The following is a 22,189-nucleotide window of genomic DNA, read 5'->3' on the forward strand; positions in this document are numbered from 1 at the left end:
TCAGCATTCAAATTCGACCTTCCAAAATGAATCACTTCACATTTATCTAGGTTGAACTCCATCTGCCACTTCTCAGCCCAGCTCTGCACCCTGTCAATGTCCTGTTGTAACCTGCAACAGCCCTCAACACTATCTACAACTCCCCCAACCTTTGTGTCATCGGCAAACTTACTAACCCACCCTTCCACTTCCTCATCCAAGTCATTTATAAAAACCACAAAGAGCAGAGGTCCCAGAAGAGATCCCTGCGGGACACCACTGGTCACCGACCTCCAGGCAGAATACTTTCCATCCACTACCACTCGCTGTCTTCTCTCGGCCAGCCAATTCTGTATCCAGAAAGCCGAATTTCATAGATCCCTCAAAGTTGCCGTTCAGCCTAACTTTCTGGATGAGTCTGCCATGGGGAACCTTATCAAATGCCTTACTGAAATCCATATACACCACATCCACTGCCCGACCTTCACCAATGTGTCTCGTCGCTTCCTCAAAGAATTCAATGAGGCTTGTGAGGCATGACCTGCCCCTCACAAAGCCATGCTGACTATCTTTAATCAAATTATGTTTCTCGAAATAATCATAAATCGTATCTCTCAGAGTCATTTCCAATATTTTGCTCACCGCAGACGTTAGACTAATGGGTCTGTAATTCCCAGGGATGTCCCTTTCTTGAACAGGGGAACAACTTTCGCCTCCCTCCAATCTTCTGGTACTACTCCAGTGGAGAGTGAGGACGCAAAGATCATCGCCAACGGCGCAGCAATCTCCTCCCTCGCTTCCCGTAGTAACCTTGGGTATATCCCATCTGGCCCAGGCGACTTATCTATCCTGATGCTTTTCAAACTTTCCAGCGCATCCTCCTTCTTAATAGCAACCTGTTCGAGTCTATTAACCTGGTTCACACTGTTCTCATGGGCAACAAGGTCCCTCTCTCTAGTGACTACTGAAGCAAAGTATTCATTTAGGGCCTCCCCCATCTCCTCAGACTCTAGGCACAAGTTCCCTCCACTATCCCTGATCGACCCTCCTCTCACTCTGATCATCCTCTTAGTTCTCACGTCAGTGCAGAGCACCTTGGGGTTTTCCCCCAATCCTTCCCCCCCCCCCACGTCTTTCTCATGCCCCCTTCCAGCTCTCCTCAGTCCATTTTTGAGTTCCACTGTTCCCACTTGTAGGAAAAACGAGGAGCAGAGGACACCATCTCAGACTGAAGGGACGATCCTTTAAAACAGAGAGGAGGAGGAAGTTCATCAGCCAGGGAGGTGGTGAATCTGCGGAACTCTTTGCCGCAGAAGGCTGTGGGAGGCCAAATCACTGAGTGTCTTTAACATGGAAAGTAGAAAATAGGCATTGTGTCGGCCCACGATGTTGTGCCGAGCTTTTGTCCTAGATTAAGAACAAATTAATCTACACCCCATTATTCTACCGTAATCCATGTACCTATCCAATAGCCGCTTGAAGATCCCTAATGTCTCCGACTCAACTACTTCCACAGGCAGTGCATTCCATGCCCCCACTACTCTCTGGGTAAAGAACCTACCTCTGACATCCCCCCTATATCTTCCACCTTTCACCTTAAATTTATGTCCCCTTGTAATGGTTTGTTCCACCTGGGGAAAAAGTCTCTGACTGTCTACTCTATCTATTCCCCTGATCGTCTTATAAATCTCGATCAAGTCGCCCCTCCTCCTCCTCCGTTCTAATGAGAAAAGGCCGAGCACCCTCAACCTTTCCTCGTCAGACCTGCTCTCCATTCCGGGCAACGTCCCGGTCAATCTCCTTTGCACCTTTTCCAAAGCGTCCACATCCTTCCCAAAACGAGGCGACCAGAACTGTACACAGTACTCCAAATGTGGCCTTACCAAGGTTTTGTACAGCTGCATCATCACCTCACGGCTCTTAAATTCAATCCCTCTGTTAATGAACGCGAGCACACCATAGGCCTTCTTCACAGCTCTATCCACTCGAATGGCAACTTTCAAAGATCTATGAACATGGACCCCAAGACAGAGATGGGTCGGTTCTTGGTCAATAAGGGGGATCGGGGGTTATGGGGAGAAGGCAGGAGAATGGGGATGAGAAAATATCCGCCATGATTGACTGGCGGAGCAGACTCGAGGGGCCGAGTGGCCTAATTTTGCTCCTATGTCTTCTGATCTTATGAATGAAGCAATAATTCTGATAAAAATTCCCAACACATTTAGCTCCTGGCTGTCCAAAGTTCCCAGCTTTGTGAGTTGAGCCGAGATTCCAGAGACGTGCAGGTTGGATGGGGGGTGATGGGGAGAGTGCGCATCAGCTGTTTCGGATGGTCAGACTCGATGGGCCGAATGGAATTGGACAATGTAAAGGCCCCCCCCCCCCCCCCCCCTTGCCGCAAATCCGTCTCACCTACCGATGATTGGGCTGAATTCCGTAGTTTGCGTGATTGAATCGGTCGTTCAAGTCCCTTTCGTAGTACGAGCTGACGAGGGGATCGGGGAAAATGCTCGACATCAGGCAGGCGTAGCGGTTGTGAAGCATCATGTCCACGGGGTAACCCGCGTGGGTGATCCGGGAAAATACCCAGCTCCCGCTCCGGGTGCTGAGGAACACCTGGGGAAACAACCGCAATCATTTCAACGGCAGCGCTCGACCGAACCTTCCAAATGGCAGCCGGGCTAAACGTTCGGCCCGTCGGGGCTGGGCCCACCCTTCGAAAGCGTGCCCCGCTTCCCCCCCCCCCCCCTCCCCCCTTGCCCAGGGCCCCCTCGCCCGATCCCCAGAACCCCACCCAATCAGCAAAGGCCATGGGGGCGGGAGGACGAGCGGGACATGTGAGGCGACCACGGTTATTGAAAATACGGGAAGATGTGTCATTTGAAACATGGGAAAAATCTGGGGCGAAATTCTCCGGAAACGGAGCGATGTCCGCCGACTGGCGCCCAAAACGGCGCCAATCAGTCGGGCATCGCGCCGCCCCAAAGGTGCGGAATCCTCCGCATATTTGGGGGCCGAGCCCCAACCTTAAGGGGCTAGGTCGGCGCCGGAGGGATTTCCGCCCCGCCGGCTGGCGCGGAAATGACATCTCCGGGCGGCGCATGCGCGGGAGCGTCAGCGGCCGCTCGCGGAATTCCCGCGCGTGCGCAGTGGAGGGAGTCTCTTCCGCCTCCGCCATGGTGGAGACCGTGGCGGAGGCGGAAGGGAAAGAGTGCCCCCACGGCACAGGCCCACCCGTGGATCGGTGGGCCCCGATCACGGGCCAGGCCACCGTGGGGGCACCCCCCGGGGTCAGATCGCCCCCTGCCCCCCCCCCAGGACCCCGGAGCCTGCGCCGCCTTGTCCCGCCGGTAAGAGAGGTGGTTTGATCTACGCCGGCGGGACAGGCATTTTAGCCCCCCGGCGGGGGGGGTCGGAGAATCTCGCCCCTGATCTGAGAGAAACATGAGAGGATACAGGGAAAGATCCCACAAAGGGTTAACAGCAGCTGCCAGGAGAGGATTGTAAAATGCAGATAGCCTTGGTCAAGCAGGCTCAGCAAACAAGACAAACAGGACTTTGAATGAAGCCAAAAACAATGGCCCACACCTTCATTGAAAGTAACTGTCTTAGTCAGGAGTTGGAGAAGAATGGATGAGGTTCAGTTGAATTTGGTGATAATTCTCGGTGTGAAAATTTGCTAATACCAGGTAAATTAAAGAAAGCTGGAGACTATCAGTCTACGAGAAACATAATTTAAAGCCAAGATCAAAGTCAAAATTGAGCTGAGGACACAATTGGAAAATAAAACTATAGAAATGACAGGAAGAAAAAGTAAAAGCATTTTGAACATCACAAAGGAAACAATGTAATCAGATCTATGAGGTGAAGTCAAGTCAAAATGAATACTGAGTTGGATTAGAAGGTTTCGATCACAGATACTTTTTACAATCAAAGAAAATAAGAGTTTACAATAACGTCATAAAAACTGAACTGTTAGGACGAGAATATAAACCTCGCGACCAGAGCAGGAACTATCCAGAACAAGAACTCAGGGAGAGAGAGAGCGAGAGAGAGAGGGGGAGAAGCAGAGTCAGATTACAGTCAGCTCGGTCATGGGAACGAGACAGGGCAAAGCAGCCGAGCTAAAATAGTTGGTACATCGAAGGAAGACTGGAATTTAAAGAGTAGGCAGAGTCAGCTCGGAGACACCCAGCAGAGCCAGCTCTCACAGCTCGGTACATGGGAAAGGTAGGACACAGCAACCGAGCTCATCAGCGAATACATCTAAAGAAGACCAGACTTTAAAGAAGATTGATTGTCAAGTTGGGCCTGAAGGTCCCTTCAACCAACCAGAAGGACCCAGAAGCAAGATCTTTTTACTTTTCTGTAAAGACAGTGATTGCATCTTTTAAAAAGAGAAAAAAATATATAATAATAAAATAACTTAAAAGTTTGAACCTGAAACAGTGGTTATTCCAAAGTCTACTTTACTTAATTAGCAATGCGGGACCCAGGATCGATGCTACTAAGTGGTAAGTAGATGAAATCTTCGGTGAAGGTATGGGTTATACCGGGGGATAAGTTGAAAACATAGTTTGAGCTGAATAGCACCCACTGAAGCTTGCATCGGAGTCGGGGAGTGAGAATCCCTGATCACCATTTAGAATGTCGGCCCTTTTTGGTATAGGGGGACTTCTAAGAATAGTGGTGAGTTTTCAAAAACAACGCGGTCAATTCAAGTCCCACAGGTCCCTGGAGCCCCAACACAAGTGAATTAATCAATAATTATAGAACATAGCTCAGTTACAGGCACTTCGGCCCACGTTGTTGTGCCGACTGTTGTGTTTATGTACTCTGGGAGAACACAGGCTGCAACCCGATGCAGCTTTGACCAAAAGATACTCCAGACTTTGCAGTAAGTTCGATGTGATTTATTGAACCATTAGCCCAGTTCTCGATGCGACTCTCCTGCTAATCGTGCTGTGGTAACTCAGTCTAACTAACCAGTCTGCTCTAAGCCACGTGGTGGGTGTGACGCTTCTGACCTGCCCCTGTCCTATTCTCGAAGTGTCGCCTGTGGAAAGAGACAGAGCATGTGTGCCCTGTCCTGATACATGGGTTGTGTAATGCCCCCTTGTGGTCGTGTCACCTCTGGGTGTCTTGACTGCCCATTGGCCGTGTCCTATTCTATGTGGTCATTAGCTGTATGTCTGCATGTCATGATGTCTCTGGTGCTCCCTCTAGTGGTTACTTAGTCGTAGTGTATTTACATTAACCCCTTGTGTATTTACAGTGATGCATATCACCACACCGACCGTTTATCCTAATCTAAGATCAACTTAACCTGCACCCCTTCAATTTACTGCTGTCCGTGTGCCTGTCTAAGAGTCGCTTAAATGTCCCAAATGACTCTGACTCCCCCACCTCTGTTGGCAGTGCGTTCCACACACCCACCTCTCTCTGTGTAAAGAACCTACCTCTGACATCTCCCCCACACCTTCCTCCAATCACCTGAAAATGATCTCCCCGCGTGACAGCCATTTCCACCCTGGGGGAAAGTCTCTGGCTATCCACGCCTCTCGTCACCCTGTACACCTCTATCAAGATGGACGAACAGGTTGGGCGGCAGAACTTGAAAACGTGCAGGAGTAACAGAGCTGGTGTCATGGGGTGACTTCAACTTCCCTCGTGTTGACTGGAACCTCGTTGGTGCAAATGGTTTGGCTGGAGCCGATTTTGTCAGGTGTGTAGAGGACGGATTCCTGACTCAGTATGTCGATCGGCCGACGACGAGGGAGGCCATATTGGATTTGGCTCTCCAACAGCACAGTGGGTGTACCTACACCGCAGGGACTGCAGCGGGTTCGAGAAGGCAGCTCACCACCATCTTCTGATGGGCAAGTAGGTGCTTGCCAACGAACCAATAAATGCTGGCCTACCTGGCGACACCCACCTCCCATCAATGAGTTTTGAAAAGCTTCGCCCCCGATCCTTCCTGCCCCATTCAGAGTTTGATCTTTTAAACATGGCGCTCATCTCAGTTCCAAGTGTCTTGCCCCTTAATTTGACGATGTGCCCACTGTTTCTGGACTCCCCAACCAATGGACGAACCTCCTTCGCTGGGAATCGATCTTGTCTATTCCTTTACGTGTTTTCCAGGCCTCAAAGAGATTCAGGCCCAGTTGCTCCAATCTTCCTCCACGAGGACAGTCCCGCCACCCCCGGAACTGGCCTCCTGACTCTTGGTTCCACTCCCCCGAGCCAATTCCAGAGGTAATGGGACCTGCCCTGCCCCCGGTACCCCAGGGTCCGACCAAGCTCCGATAGTATCCACAGCCTGACACTGGGAAGGTTCCGAGGATCGCAGGGCAGCACAAGTGGTTAGCACTGTGGCTTCAGGGTCCCGGGTTCGATTCCCGGCTTGGGTCACGGTCTGTGCGGAGTCTGCACATCCTCCCCGTGTCTGCGTGGGTTTCCTCCGGGTGCTCCGGTTTCCTCCCACAGTCCAAAGACGTGCAGGGTAGGTGGATTCTCAGTCTTCACAGTAGAAGACATGAGTAATATCCCAACAATTCCGGAGAGTCAGGGGGCAGGGTTGAATATGGTAGCCATCACAAAGGAGAAAGTGCTAGAGAAACTAAGAGGTCTAAAAATAGATAAATCTCCGGGCCCAGATGGGCTACATCCTGGAGTTCTGAAGGAGACAGCTGAAGAAATAGTGGAGGCGTTAGTTATGATCTTTCAAAAGTCACTGGAGTCAGGGAAAGTCCCAGAGGATTGGAAAATAGCTGTTGTAACCCCCCTGTTCATGAAGGGAACACGAAAAAAGATGGAAAATGATACGCCAATTAGCCTAACCTCGGTTGTTGGCAAGATTCTAGAACCTATCGTTAAGGATGAGATTTATAAATTCTTGGACGTGCAGGGTCAGATTAGGAGAAGTAAGCATGGATTTAGTAAGGGGAGGTCATGCCTGACAAACCTGTTCGAGTTCTTTGAAGAGATAACAAATAGGTTAGACCAAGGAGAGCCAATGGATGTTATCTATCTTGACTTCCAAAAGGCCTTTGATAAGGTGCCTCACGGGAGACTGCTGAGTAAAATAAGGGCCCATGGTATTCGAGGCAAGGTACTAACATGGGTTGACGATTGGCTGTCAGGCAGAAGGCAGAGAGTTGGGATAAGAGGTTCTTTTTCCAATGGCAACCGGTGACGAGTGGTGTCCCGCAGGGTTCAGTGTTGGGGCCACAGCTGTTCTAGAACATAGAACATAGAACAATACAGCGCAGTACAGGCCCTTCGGCCCACGATGTTGCACCGAAACAAAAGCCATCTAACCTACACTATGCCATTATCATCCATATGTTTATCCAACAAACTTTTAAATGCCCTCAATGTTGGCGAGTTCACTACTGTAGCAGGTAGGGTATTCCACGGCCTCACTACTCTTTGCGTAAAGAACCTACCTCTGACCTCTGTCCTATATCTATTACCCCTCAGTTTAAAGTTATGTCCCCTCGTGCCAGCCATTTCCATCCGCGGGAGAAGGCTCTCACTGTCCACCCTATCCAACCTCCTGATCATTTTGTATGCCACTATTAAGTCTCCTCTTAACCTTCTTCTCTCCAACGAAAACAACCTCAAGTCCATCAGCCTTTCCTCATAAGATTTTCCCTCCATACCAGGCAACATCCTGGTAAATCTCCTCTGCACCCGCTCCAAAGCCTCCACATCCTTCCTATAATGCGGCGACCAGAACTGTACGCAATACTCCAAATGCGGCCATACCAGAGTTCTGTACAGCTGCAACATGACCTCCCGACTCCGGAACTCAATCCCTCTACCAATAAAGGCCAACACTCCATAGGCCTTCTTCACAACCCTATCAACCTGGGTGGCAACTTTCAGGGATCTATGTACATGGACACCTAGATCCCTCTGCTCATCCACACTTTCAAGAACTTTACCATTAGCCAAATATTCCGCATTCCTGTTATTCCTTCCAAAGTGAATCACCTCACACTTCTCTACATTAAACTCCATTTGCCACCTCTCAGCCCAGCTCTGCAGCTTATCTATATCCCTCTGTAACCGGCTACATCCTTCCACACTATCGACAACACCACCGACTTTAGTATCGTCTGCAAATTTACTCACCCACCCTTCTGCGCCTTCCTCTAGGTCATTGATAAAAATGACAAACAGCAACGGCCCCAGAACAGATCCTTGTTGTACTCCACTTGTGACTGTACTCCATTCTGAACATTTCCCATCAACCACCACCCTCTGTCTTCTTTCAGCTAGCCAATTTCTGATCCACATCTCTAAATCACCCTCAATCCCCAGCCTCCGTATTTTCTGCAATAGCCTACCGTGGGGAACCTTATCAAACGCTTTGCTGAAATCCATATACACCACATCAACTGCTCTACCCTCGTCTACCTGTTCAGTCACCTTCTCAAAGAACTCAATAAGGTTTGTGAGGCATGACCTACCCTTCACAAAGCCATGCTGACTATCCCTGATCATATTATTCCTATCTAGATGATTATAAATCTTGTCTCCTATAATCCCCTCCAAGACTTTACCCACTACAGACGTGAGGCTCACCGGTCTATAGTTGCCGGGGTTGTCTCTGCTCCCCTTTTTGAACAAAGGGACCACATTTGCTGTCCTCCAGTCCTCTGGCACTATTCCTGTAGCCAATGATGACATGAAAATCAAAGCCAAAGGTCCAGCAATCTCTTCCCTGGCCTCCCAGAGAATCCTAGGATAAATCCCATCAGGTCCCGGGGACTTATCTATTTTCAGCCTGTCCAGAATTGCCAACACCTCTTCCCTACGTACCTCAATGCCATCTATTCTATTAGCCCGGGGCTCAGCATTCTCCTCCACAACATTATCTTTTTCCTGAGTGAATACTGACGAAAAATATTCATTTAGTATCTCGCCTATCTCTTCAGACTCCACACACAACTTCCCATCCCTGTCCTTGACTGGTGGTCCTACTCTTTCCCTAGTCATTTGCTTATTCCTGACATACCTATAGAAAGCTTTTGGGTTTTCCTTGATCCTTCCTGCCAAATACGTCTCATGTCCCCTCCTTGCTCGTCTTAGCTCTCTCTTTAGATCCTTCCTCGCTACCTTGTAACTCTCCATCGCCCCAACCGAAACTTCACACCTTATCTTCACATAGGCCTCCTTCTTCCTCTTAACAAGAGATTCCACTTCCTTGGTAAACCACGGTTCCCTCGCTCGACGCCTTCCTCCCTGCCTGCCCGGTACATACTTATCAAGAACACGCAGTAGCTGATCCTTGAACAAGCCCCACTTGTCCAGTGTGCCCAACACTTGCAGCCTACTTCTCCACCTTATCCCCCCCAAGTCACGTCTAATGGCATCATAATTGCCCTTCCCCCAGCTATAACTCTTGCCCTGTGGTGTATACTTATCCCTTTCCATCATTAACGTAAACGTCACCGAATTGTGGTCACTGTCCCCAAAGTGCTCTCCTACCTCCAAATCCAACACCTGGCCTGGTTCATTACCCAAAACCAAATCCAACGTGGCCTCGCCTCTTGTTGGCCTGACAACATATTGTTTCAGGAAACCCTCCTGCACACACTGTACAAAAAATGACCCATCTATTGTACTCGAACTATATCTTTTCCAGTCAATATTTGGAAAGTTAAAGTCTCCCATAATAACTACCCTGTTACTTTCGCTCTTATCCAGAATCATCTTCGCCATCCTTTCCTCTACATCCCTAGAACTATTAGGAGGCCTATAAAAAACTCCCAACAGGGTGACCTCTCCTTTCCTGTTTCTAATTTCAGCCCATACTACCTCGGAAGAAGAGTCCCCATCTAGCATCCTCTCCACCACCGTAATACTGCTCTTGACTAGCAGCGCCACACCTCCCCCTCTTTTGCCTCCTTCTCTGAGCTTACTAAAACACCTAAACCCCGGAACCTGCAACATCCATTCCTGTCCCTGCTCTATCCATGTCTCCGAAATGGCCACAACATCGAAGTCCCAGGTACCAACCCATGCTGCCAGTTCCCCTACCTTGTTTCGTATACTCCTGGCATTGAAGTAGACACACTTCAAACCACCTACCTGAACACTGGCCCCCTCCTGCGACGTCAAATCTGTGCTCCTGACCTCTATACTCTCATTCTCCCTTACCCTAAAACTACAATCCAGGTTCCCATGCCCCTGCTGCATTAGTTTAAACCCCCCCAAAGAGCACTAACAAATCTCCCCCCCAGGATATTTGTGCCCCTCAGGTTCAGATGTAGACCATCCTGTCTGTAGAGGTCCCACCTTCCCCAGAAAGAGCCCCAGTTATCCAGAAATCTGAAACCCTCCCGCCTGCACCATCCCTGTAGCCACGTGTTTAATTGCTCTCTCTCCCTATTCCTCATCTCACTATCACGTGGCACGGGCAACAACCCAGAGATAACAACTCTGTTTGTTCTAGTTCTGAGCTTCCATCCTAGCTCCCTGAAAGCCTGCCTGACATCCTTGTACCCTTTCCTACCTATGTCGTTAGTGCCAATGTGGACCACGACTTGGGGCTGCTCCCCCTCCCCCCTAAGGACCCGGAAAACATGATCCGAGACATCACGTACCCTTGCACCTGGGAGGCAACATACCAAACGTGAGTCTCTCACGCTCCCACAAAATCTCCTATCTGTGCCCCTGACTATAGAGTCCCCAATTGCTAATGCTCTGCTCCTCTCCCCCCTTCCCTTCTGAGCAACAGGGACAGACTCCGTGCCAGAGGCCCGTACCCCATGGCTTACCCCTGGTAAGTCCCCCCCCCCACAAGTATCCAAAGCGGTATACTTGTTTCTCAGGGGAACGACCGCAGGGGATCCCTGCACTGACTGCTTTTTCCCCGTCCCTCTTACAGTTACCCACCTATCTCCAATCTTTGGTGTAACTAATTCCCTGAAGCTGCTATCTATGATCCCCTCTGCCTCCCGAATGATCCGAAGTTCTTCCAACTCCAGCTCCAGTTCCCTAACTCGGTCTTGGAGGAGCTGGAGATGGCAGCACTTCCTGCAGGTAAAATCAGCAGGGACACTAACTGCATCCCTCACCTCAAACATCCTGCAGGAGGAACATTGCACTCCCTTCCCTGCCATTCCTCTCCAGCTCCAGTTCCCTAACTCGGTCTTGGAGGAGCTGGAGATGGCAGCACTTCCTGCAGGTAAAATCAGCAGGGACACTAACTGCATCCCTCACCTCAAACATCCTGCAGGAGGAACATTGCACTCCCTTCCCTGCCATTCCTCTAACTTTCTACCAAGATCTGGCTAACAACTAAATTAAATTTTTTATAAAAAATAATAATAATATAATAAAATATGGTACTTACCTCAGACCAATGGGTTTTATTATTAGGTTAGAGGAGGAGGGCGGGTGGGAGACACTACACGTGTAGTGTCTCGGGTTTCCTCTCCACCAGAATTTATTGGCGAGGGTCTTCCCAGACGTCCGCGGGTCGACTTCCTGTTCCCGCCTAAAACACTAATTTTTAAAAAAAATTCTCAGCTCCTGCTGAAATTGACTAACCAGCCAGCTCCACTCCCCCCGAAATCGACTGGCCTGCCCCTGCAAAGACAAGTGCTTTTAAAGGACAGACTTACCTCCCAGCAACCACTTCCGCACAGCTCCAGCTGAAACTGACTCACCAGCTGTTCTCCCGCCGAAATCGACTGGCCTGCCCCTGCAAAGACAAGTGCTTTTAAAGGACAGACTTACCTCCCAGCAGCCACTTCCGCACTGCTCCAGCTGAAACTGACTCACCAGCTGTTCTCCCGCCGAAATCGACTGGCCTGCCCCTGCAAAGACAAGTGCTTTTAAAGGACAGACTTACCTCCCAGCAGCCACTTCCGCACTGCTCCCGCTGAAACTGACTCACCAGCTGTTCTCCCGCCGAAATCGACTGCTCTCTTTATATATTAACGATCTAGATGACGGGACTGGGGGCATTCTGGCTCAGTTTGCCGATGATACAAAGATAGGCGGAGGGGCAGGTAGTATGGAGGAGGTGGGGAGGCTGCAGAAAGATTTAGACAGTTTAGGAGAGTGGCCCAAGAAATGGCTGATGAAATTCAACGTGGGCAAGTGCGAGGTCTTGCACTTTGGTAAAAAGAATAGAGGCATGGACTATTTTCTAAACGGTGACAAAATTCATAATGCTGAAGTGCAAAGGGACTTGGGAGTCCTAGTCCAGGATTCTCTAAAGGTAAACTTGCAGGTTGAGTCCGTAATTAAGAAAGCAAATGCAATGTTGTCATTCATCTCAAGAGGCTTGGAATATAAAAGCAGGGATGTACTTCTGAAGCTTTATAAAGCATTAGTTAGGCCCCATTTAGAATACTGTGAGCAATTTTGGGCCCCACACCTCAGGAAGGACATACTGGCGCTGGAGCGGGTCCAGCGGAGATTCACACGGATGATCCTAGGAATGGTAGGCCTAACATACGATGAACGTCTGAGGATCCTGGGATTATGTTCATTGGAGTTTAGGAGGTTGAGGGGAGATCTAATAGAAACTTACAAGATAATGAATGGCTTAGATAGGGGGGACGTAGGGAAGTTGTTTCCATTAGCAGGGGAGACTAGGACCCGGGGGCACAGCCTTAGAATAAAAGGGAGTCACTTTAGAACAGAGAGGAGGAGGAATTTCTTCAGCCAGAGAGTGGTGGGTCTGTGGAATTCATTGCCACAGAGGGCGGTGGAGTCCGGGACGTTGAGTGTCTTTAAGACCGAAGTTGATAAATTCTTGATTTCTCGAGGAATTAAGGGCTATGGAGAGAGAGCGGGCAAATGGAGTTGAAATCAGCCATGGTGGAGTGGACTCGATGGGCCGAATGGCCTTGCTTCCGCTCCTATGTCTTATGGTCTTATGGATTGCTAAATTGCCCTCAGTGATCAAAAAGGTCAGGAGGGGTTATTGGGTTACGGGGATAGGGTGGAAGTGAGGGCTTAAGTGGGTCGGTGCAGGCTTGATGGGCCGAATGGCCACCTTCTGCACTGTATGTTCCATTCTTCTGCGATCTGAAGCAAGTCATCACAACTAAAATCCAGCAATCAAATCCTCTTGCGACAAAGGCCCCCATTCAATTCGCTTGCACAACAGTGCACTGACCCTGCGGTATCCACCTCCCACCCCTCCGACACCTGAACACGGCCGGCTGGGCTTCGCCTGCGACCAACTTGAGACTTGACCGCTGCCCCGAACATTCCTGTGGAGTTAATGATTGAGCGAGCTCCCCAACCGCACATGGAAAACTTGGCAACACATCCGCAGCTTGGGTAACAGTAAGGCGTGACGACAACAAGGCCGGTTGCAAATCGTCAGCGGGTTGCCTGGACCCAGTTCCAACTGAGGGCAGTTTTGGCAGGCAGCAGTTCTAATTTAACACTTTATTGGCAGAGATTGAAACTGAAATACTGAGAGGAACAGTTACTGCGGAGAGAGTTACAGACTGGAATCTAATCGAGGGGTTCAGGGTGGTTTATATATAGAATAACAGATACCCGGGAGTGAGTTACAGACTGGAATCTAATCGAGGGGATCGGGGTGGTTTATATATAGAATAACAGATACCCGGGAGTGAGTTACAGACTGGAATCTAATCGAGGGATTCAGGATAGTTTATATATAGAATAACTGATACCCGGGAGTGAGTTACAGACTGGAATCTAATCGAGGGGTTCAGGATAGTTTATATATAGAATAACAGATACCCGGGAGTGAGTTACAGACTGGAATCTAATCGAGGTGTTCGGTGTGGTTTATATATAGAATAACAGATACCCGGGAGGGAGTTAAAGACTGGAATCTAATCAAGGGGTTCGGAGTGGTTTATATATAGAATAACAGATACCCGGGAGTGAGTTACAGACTGGAATCTATTCGAGGGGTTCGGAGTGGTTTATATATAGAATAACAGATACCCGGGAGTGAGTTACAGACTGGAATCTAATCGAGGGGTTCGGAGTGGTTTATATATAGAATAACAGATACCCGGGAGTGAGTTACAGACTGGAATCTAATCGCGGGGTTCAGGGTGGTTGATATATAGAATAACAGATACCCGGGAGTGAGTTACAGACTGGAATCTAATCGAGGGGTTTGGGGTGGTTTATATATAGAATAACAGATACCCGGGAGTGAGTTACAGACTGGAATCTAATCGAGGGGTTCGGGGTGGTTTATATATAGAATAACAGATACCCGGGAGTGAGGAACAGACTGGAATCTAATCGAGGGTTCAGGATAGTTTATATATAGAATAACAGATACCCAGGAGTGAGTTACAGACTGGAATCTAATCGAGGGGTTCAGGGTGGTTTATATATAGAATAACAGATACCCGGGAGTGAGTTACAGACTGGGATCTAATCGAGGGGTTCGGGGTGGTTTATATATAGAATAACAGATACCCGGGAGTGAGTTACAGACAGGAATCTAATCGAGGGGTTCAGGGTGGTTTATAGAATAACAGGTACCCGGGAGTGAGTTACAGACTGGAATCTAATCGAGGGGTTCGGGGTGGTTTATATATAGAATAACAGATACCCGGGAGAGAGTTACAGACTGGAATCTAATCGAGGGGTTCGGGGTGGTTTATATATAGAATAACAGATACCCGGGAGAGAGTTACAGACTGGAATCTAATCGAGGTGTTCGGTGTGGTTTATATATAGAATAACAGATACCCGGGAGTGAGGAACAGACTGGAATCTAATCAAGGGGTTCAGGATAGTTTATATATAGAATAACAGATACCCGGGAGTGAGTTACAGACTGGAATCTAATCGAGGGGTTCAGGGTGGTTTATATATAGAATAACAGATACCCGGGAGTGAGTTACAGACTGGAATCTAATCGAGGGGTTCAGGGTGGTTTATATATAGAATAACAGATACCCGGGAGTGAGTTACACACTGGAATCTAATCGAGGGGTTCAGGGTGGTTTATATATAGAATAACAGATACCCGGGAGTGAGTTACAGACTGGAATCTAATCGAGGGGTTCAGGGTGGTTTATATATAGAATAACAGATACCCGGGAGTGAGTTACAGACAGGAATCTAATCGAGGGGTTCAGGGTGGTTTATATATAGAATAACAGATACCCGGGAGTGAGTTACAGACTGGAATCTAATCGAGGGGTTCAGGGTGGTTTATAGAATAACAGGTACCCGGGAGTGAGTTACAGACTGGAATCTAATCGAGGGGTTCAAGGTGGTTTATAGAATAACAGATACCCGGGAGTGAGTTACAGACTGGAATCTAATCGAGGGGTTCAAGGTGGTTTATAGAATAACAGATACCCGGGAGTGAGTTACAGACTGGAATCTAATCGAGGGGTTCAGGGTGGTTTATATATAGAATAACAGATACCCGGGAGTGAGGAACAGACTGGAATCTAATCGAGGGGTTCAGGATAGTTTATACATAGAATAACAGATACACGGGAGTGAGTTACAGACTGGAATCTAATCGAAGGGTTCGGGATGGTTTATACATAGAATAACAGATACCCGGGAGTGAGTTACACACTGGAATCTAATCGAGGGGTTCAGGGTGGTTTATATATAGAATAACAGATACACTGGAGTGAGTTTCAGACTGGAATCTAATCGAGGGGTTCGGGATGGTTTATATATAGAATAACAGATACCCGGGAGTGAGTTACAGACTGGAATCTAATCGAGGGGTTCGGTGTGGTTTATTTATAGAATAACAGATACCCGGGAGTGAGTTACAGACTGGAATCTAATCAAGGGGTTCAGGGTGGTTTATATATAGAATAACAGATACCCGGGACTGAGTTACAGACTGGAATCTAATCGAGGGGTTCAGGGTGGTTTATATATAGAATAACAGATACCCGGGAGTGAGTTACAGACTGGAATCTAATCGAGGGGTTCGGTGTGGTTTATTTATAGAATAACAGATACCCGGGAGTGAGTTACAGACTGGAATCTAATCAAGGGGTTCAGGGTGGTTTATATATAGAATAACAGATACCCGGGAGTGAGTTACAGACTGGAATCTAATCGAGGGGTTCGGGATGGTTTATATACAGAATAACAGATACTCGGGAGTGAGTTACAGACTGGAATCTAATTGAGGGGTTCAGGATGGTTTATATATATAATAACAGATACCCGGGAGTGAGTTACAGACTGGAATCTAATCGAGGGGTTCGGGATAGTTTATATATAGAATAACAGATACCCGGGAGTGAGTTACAGACTGGAATCTAATCGAGGGGTTCGGGGTGGGTTATATGTAGAATAACAGATACCCGGGAGTGAGTTACAGACTGGAATCTAATCGAGGGGTTCGGGGTGGTTCATATATAGAATAACAGATACCCGGGAGTGAGTTACAGACTGGAATCTAATCGAGGGGTTCGGGGTGGTTTATATATAGAATAACAGATACCCGGGAGTGAGTTACAGACTGGAATCTAATCGAGGGGTTCGGGGTGGGTTATATGTAGAATAACAGATACCCGGGAGTGAGTTACAGACTGGAATCTAATCGAGGGGTTCGGGGTGGTTCATATATAGAATAACAGATACCTGGGAGTGAGTTACAGACTGGAATCTAATCGAGGGGTTCGGGGTGGGTTATATATAGAATGACAGATACCCGGGAGTGAGTTACAGACTGGAATCTAATCGAGGGGTTCGGGGTTGTTTATATATAGAATAACAGATACCCGGGAGTGAGTTACAGACGTGAATCTAATCGAGGGGTTCAGTGTGGTTTATATATAGAATAACAGATACCCGGGAGTGAGTTACAGACTGGAATCTAATCGAGGGGTTCGGGGTGGATTATATATCGAATAACAGATACCCGGGAGAGAGTTACAGACTGGAATCTAATCGAGGGATTCGGGGTGGATTATATATAGAATTACAGATACCCGAGAGTGAGTTACAGACTAGAATCTAATCGAGGGATTTGGGGTGGTTTATATATAGAATAACAGATACCCGGGAGTGAGTTACACACTGGAATCTAATCGAGGGGTTCGGGGTGGTTTATATATAGAATAACAGATACCCGGGAGTGAGTTACACACTGGAATCTAATCGAGGGTTTCAGGATGGTTTATATATAGAATAACAGATACCCGGGAGTGAGTTACAGACTGGAATCTAATCGAGGGATTCGGGGTGGATTATATATAGAATAACAGATACCCGGGAGTGAGTTACAGGCTGGAATCTAATCGAGGGGTTCGGGGTGGTTTATATATAGAATAACAGATACCCGGGAGTGAGTTACAGACTGGAATCTAATCGAGGGGTTCAGAGTGGTTTATATATAGAATAACAGATACCCGGGAGTGAGTTACAGACTGGAATCTAATCGAGGGGTTTGGGATGGTTTATATATAGAATAACAGATACCCGGGAGTGAGTTACAGACTGGAATCTGATCGAGGGGTTCGGGGTGGGTTATATATAGAATAACAGATACCCGGGAGTGAGTTACAGACCGGAATCTAATCGAGGCGTTCGGGGTGGTTTATATATAGAATAACAGATACCCGGGAGTGAGTTACAGACTGGAATCTAATCGAGGGGTTCGGGGTGGTTTATATATAGAAATACAGATACCCGGGAGTGAGTTACAGACTGGAATCTAATCGAGGGGTTCGGGGTGGTTTATATATAGAATAACAGATACCCGGGAGTGAGTTACAGACTGGAATCTAATCGAGGGGTTCGGGGTGGTTTATATATAGAATAACAGATACCCGGGAGAGAGTTACAGACTGGAATCTAATCGAGGGGTTCGGGGTGGGTTATATATAGAATAACAGATACCCGGGAGTGAGTTACAGACTGGAATCTAATCGAGGGGTTCGGGGTGGTTTATATCGAGAATAACAGATACCCGGGAGTGAGTTACGGACTGGAATCTAATCGAGGGGTTCGGGGTGGGTTATATATAGAATAACAGATACCCGGGAGTGAGTTACAGACTGGAATCTAATCGAGGGGTTCATGTTGGTTTATATATAGAATATATTGGTTGGCACGGTGGCACAGTGGTTAGCACAGTTGCTTCACAGCTCCAGGGTCCCGGGTTCGATTCCCGGCTCGGGTCACTGTCAGTGCGGAGTCTGCACGTTCTCCCCGTGTCTGCGTGGGTTTCCTCCGGGTGCTCCGGTTTCCTCCCGCAGTCCAAAGATGTGCGGGTTAGTTGGATTGGCCGCGCTAAACTTGCCCCTCCGTGCCCAACGTCGAGGTGGGGTTGCAGGGTTGGCGGGGGCAGGCGGCCTGGGTGCGTGCTATTTCGGGGGGGGGTCGACGCAGATGGGAAATGCCAAAAGTCCTCCTTCTGCACTGCGCTTTGATTCTCTGAAAGCGTCTGAATGCGGAGTGGGCACTCTGATCACCCCTTTTCAGCCGATACCTAACGCTCGGGGAAAATCAGAGACGTGTAGAATTGCGTTGGTAGAATCCCCCTAGACTTCTACCAATCTGATGCAGCCCCTCTTCATAAGTTAAATGTTCCATCCCAACATCTCAGTGAATCTGCTCCACACCCTCCCCAGTGTAATCACACCCTCCCCAGTGTAATCACACCCTCCCCAGTGTAATCACACCCTCCCCAGTGTAATCACACCCTCCCCAGTGTAATCACACCCTCCCCAGTGTAATCACATCCTTCCTAGTGTAGCCAACTCCCGACGTAAAATGGAGAACAGCAAAGGCTGAAGGGAAATTCAGCCAACACAGGCAGAAACCAGCAGGTGCAAGTTTACTGCGTGTTTAACTCTGCAAAAGCCCAGACAGCATCGATACCAGCAGCCATCTGCATAATAATGTAGCAGCCATCTACAGACCAATGCGCGATCCCTGGGAACAATCGCAACATTTGGGACACACAAAGCCAAGCCAGACTCCTCGGCGCCAGCAGGAGGTGAACGAGCCCCTCAAGACCGCCCACCGATCAGGGAACCGCTCCAGTATTGGAGAAATCGAACCAAGCGATTGGGACAAAGTCCAATCACTTGGAACCAGGTACAGAGTCCGCCCCGAAAGGCGGGAAGCCCCTGGGGACTCTAAAGTGAAGCCCCCAAGTTCAAATGGTTCTTCTTGACCGGGTCACTCAACAACCCGAACCAACCCTTGACCGTGATCCGGTGCAGCTGCCGTCGAGATTCAATAAGTCTTAAGTCAACGCTCGCTACGAGATAGGCGCTCCTAGCTCCCAATCCGCACCAACTTCGAATCCCGCAGGCTCAGAACCCGAACGAAAGGCCATTCGTTCCCCTGACCTGGTGGGCCAGTCCGAAGCTAAGTATAGGCCTGTTAGTTGTAGAAGTAGCTTAGACGTAGAATTTATGCATGAGTCGCGATTTACTGTGTATAATAAATGCGCGTTGATTTGAATCTTACTAATCAGTGTGTTGAGTCATGGATCATTACTTGAACTTGAACCTCGTGGCGGTATCATAAAGAAACCTGGTGACTCGAGAGCAAAGGTAATAAAACAGAGCCAATTGAACCAACCAAAAGTTAGCAACACGTTAGTGGCGACGAGAACTGCACACAGCACTCTCGCTGCGGCCTAACCAATGTTTTGTACAGCTCCGTCATAACCTCCCCGCTCTTATATTCTATCCGTCTGTTAATAAAGGCAAGTCACCCATAGGATTCTTGAGTACCTTATCTAGCTATCGTAGAACATAGAAGTTACAGTGCGGAAGAAGGCCACAGGGCCCATTTGGTCGACACCGGCCCTTGGAAAGAGCACCCTATATAAGCCCACACCTTCCCCTTAACCCCTTAACCCATCTAACCCCTTTGGGCACCAAGGGGAATTTGCTGTGGTCATCCTACAGATGCTGCCAGATTCCTCGGTTGTTCTCTGCTGCCTCCATGGATCTATGGCCACGCCCTCCGTGGCCCCCTCTGGTCTGTCCGAGTGTCCTACCCTTCAGCGTGTACCCCTTTGCCTTGTTCGTTCCCCCCCCCCCCCCGCCCCCCGCAAAATACATCAGCTCACACTTTCGATTCGCCCCTCACAATATATCGTCCCCCTAATTCATCCTCACTGTTGACCACACTACCAATGCTCGGGTCATCTGTGAACCTTCGAACATGCCTCCCCCCTCAGAACGTCCCAGTTCATTGATTGCGAAAGAAACTGGATCAGGCCTCACCTGGAACGCTGGGTGCAGTTTGGGGCCCTTTCACCTCAGGATGAATATGATTGACAGGAGCCTCACTGAAGTCCATATAGACTCCATCCACTGCACTGCCCTCATCTACACACTGAGTCACCTCGTCGAAGAATTCAATCAAATCTGTGAGACATGAAGTCCCTTCTGACTAAGCCATGCTGACCTGAGAGATCTAGGAGTACAGGTCCACAGCTCACTGGAAGGGGCGACGCAGGTGGAGAACGTAGTCAAGAAGGCCGACGGCATGCTTGCCTTCATTGGCCGCGGCATTGAGTATAAGAATTGGCAAGTCATGTTGCAGCTGTATCGAACCTTAGTTAGGCCGCACTTGGAGTATTGTGTACACTTCTGGTCGCCACACTACCAGAAGGGTGTGGAGGGTGGGGAGGAGGTTTACCAAGCTGTTTTGTCACTCACCTTCTTGGCGGTGCGACTGATGTCGACGGCCAGGTCACCCCCCGTGTTTCCAACGCCAATGACGACCACTCGCTTGCCTTCGAACAGCTGAAGGTCTCGGTACATCTTGCTGTGGGTGTACCGCCCTTTGAACTTCTCAATGCCTGCACATGGAGGGAACGCAGGAAGGTTGAAGAGATGCGCAGACTCCCCATTCATCCTGGTCATCACCGATCATTAAGTTCGAGACCCTGATCCCGCCTCCCCCCCCCCCCATGTCCCTTGTTCCCTTTAGCCACAAAAGCTATATCTAATGCCGTCAAATCCAAAGGACCACAAGATAAATGATCTGGACGAAGGTACAGGTGGCCTCATTAGCAAGTTTGCAGATGATGCTAAGATTGGTGGAGTTGCAGAGAGCGAGGAGGACTGTCAGAGAATACAGCAAAATATAAATAGGTTGGAGAGTTGGGCAGAGAAATGGCAGATGGAGTTCAATCCAGGCAAATGCGAGGTGATGCATTTTGGAAGATCCAATTCAAGAGGGGACTATACGGTCAATGGAAGAGTCCTGAGGAAAATTGATGTACAGAGAGATCTGGGAGTTCAGGTCCATTGTACCCTGAAGGTGGCAACGCAGGTCGCTAGAGTGGGCAAGAAGGCATACAGCATGCTTGCCTTCATCGGACGGGGTATTGAGTACAAGAGTCGGCAGGTCATGTTACAGTTGTATCGGACTTTGGTGAGGCCACATTTGGAATACCGCGTGCAGTTCTGGTCGCCACATTACCAGAAGGATGTGGATGCTTTAGAGAGGGTGCAGAGGAGGTTCACCAGGATGTTGCCTGGTACGGAGGGCGCGAGCTAAGAAGAAAGGTTGAGTAGGTTAGGATTGTTTTTGTTGGAAAGACGGAGGTTGAGGGGGGACCTGATTGAGGTCTACAAAATTATGAGAGGTATGGACAGGGTGGAGAGCAACAAGCTTTCTCCAAGAGTGGGGGTGTCAATTACAAGGGGTCACGATTTCAAGGTGAGAGGGGGGATGTTTAAGGGAGATGTGCGTGGAAAGTTTTTTACGCAGGGGTGGTGGGTGCCTGGAACGCTTTGCCAGCGGAGGTGGTAGAGGTGGGCACGATAGCGTCATTTAAGATGCATCTCGACAGATATATGAACGGCCGGGGAACAGAGGGAAGTAGACCCTTGGAAAATAGGCGACAGGTTTAGATAAAGGATCTGGATTGGCGCAGGCTGGGAGGGCCGAAGGGCCTGTTCCTGTGCTGTAATTTTCTTGGTTCTTTGTATATAGGAACAGCATTAAGCCACGTGGCCCATCGAATGTTCACTGCGATTCAATCCTGATATTTTTCTCGTGCCCATTCTCCTGCCTTCTCCCCACGACCCCTGGTCCCCTTATTAATCGAGAAATCTCCTGATTAGTCATGAAATCTCCTTACTCATCAAGAACACAATGTGGGGGATTTGTGGGAATGCCATTGGACGTCTCTTGTAGGGGATGGCCATGGCCTGGAACTTCTGTGGCGCGAATGTAACTTGCCCCTTGTCAGCCCCGAGATCTCCAATGG

The 22,189-nt window shown here is 48.8% G+C and overlaps 1 protein-coding gene across 4 annotated transcripts in view; it reads right to left on the reverse strand.

Annotated features, from left to right (window-relative positions):
- Positions 1–22,189, reverse strand: part of LOC140399616 (flavin-containing monooxygenase 5-like) — a 95,687-nt gene that overhangs the window by 13,545 nt on the left and 59,953 nt on the right. For all 4 annotated transcript variants that reach the window (XM_072489153.1, XM_072489152.1, XM_072489155.1 and 1 more), the window contains 2 exons: positions 20,628–20,770; positions 2,396–2,595 (listed from right to left, as the gene is read on the reverse strand). In XM_072489153.1, coding sequence (XP_072345254.1) covers positions 2,396–2,595; positions 20,628–20,770 — 343 coding nt within the window. The remainder of the gene's footprint in view (positions 1–2,395; positions 2,596–20,627; positions 20,771–22,189) is intronic.

This window comes from Scyliorhinus torazame, chromosome 23 (assembly GCF_047496885.1).
Source record: "Scyliorhinus torazame isolate Kashiwa2021f chromosome 23, sScyTor2.1, whole genome shotgun sequence".
In the NCBI taxonomy this organism is placed as follows: Eukaryota; Metazoa; Chordata; class Chondrichthyes; order Carcharhiniformes; family Scyliorhinidae; genus Scyliorhinus; species Scyliorhinus torazame.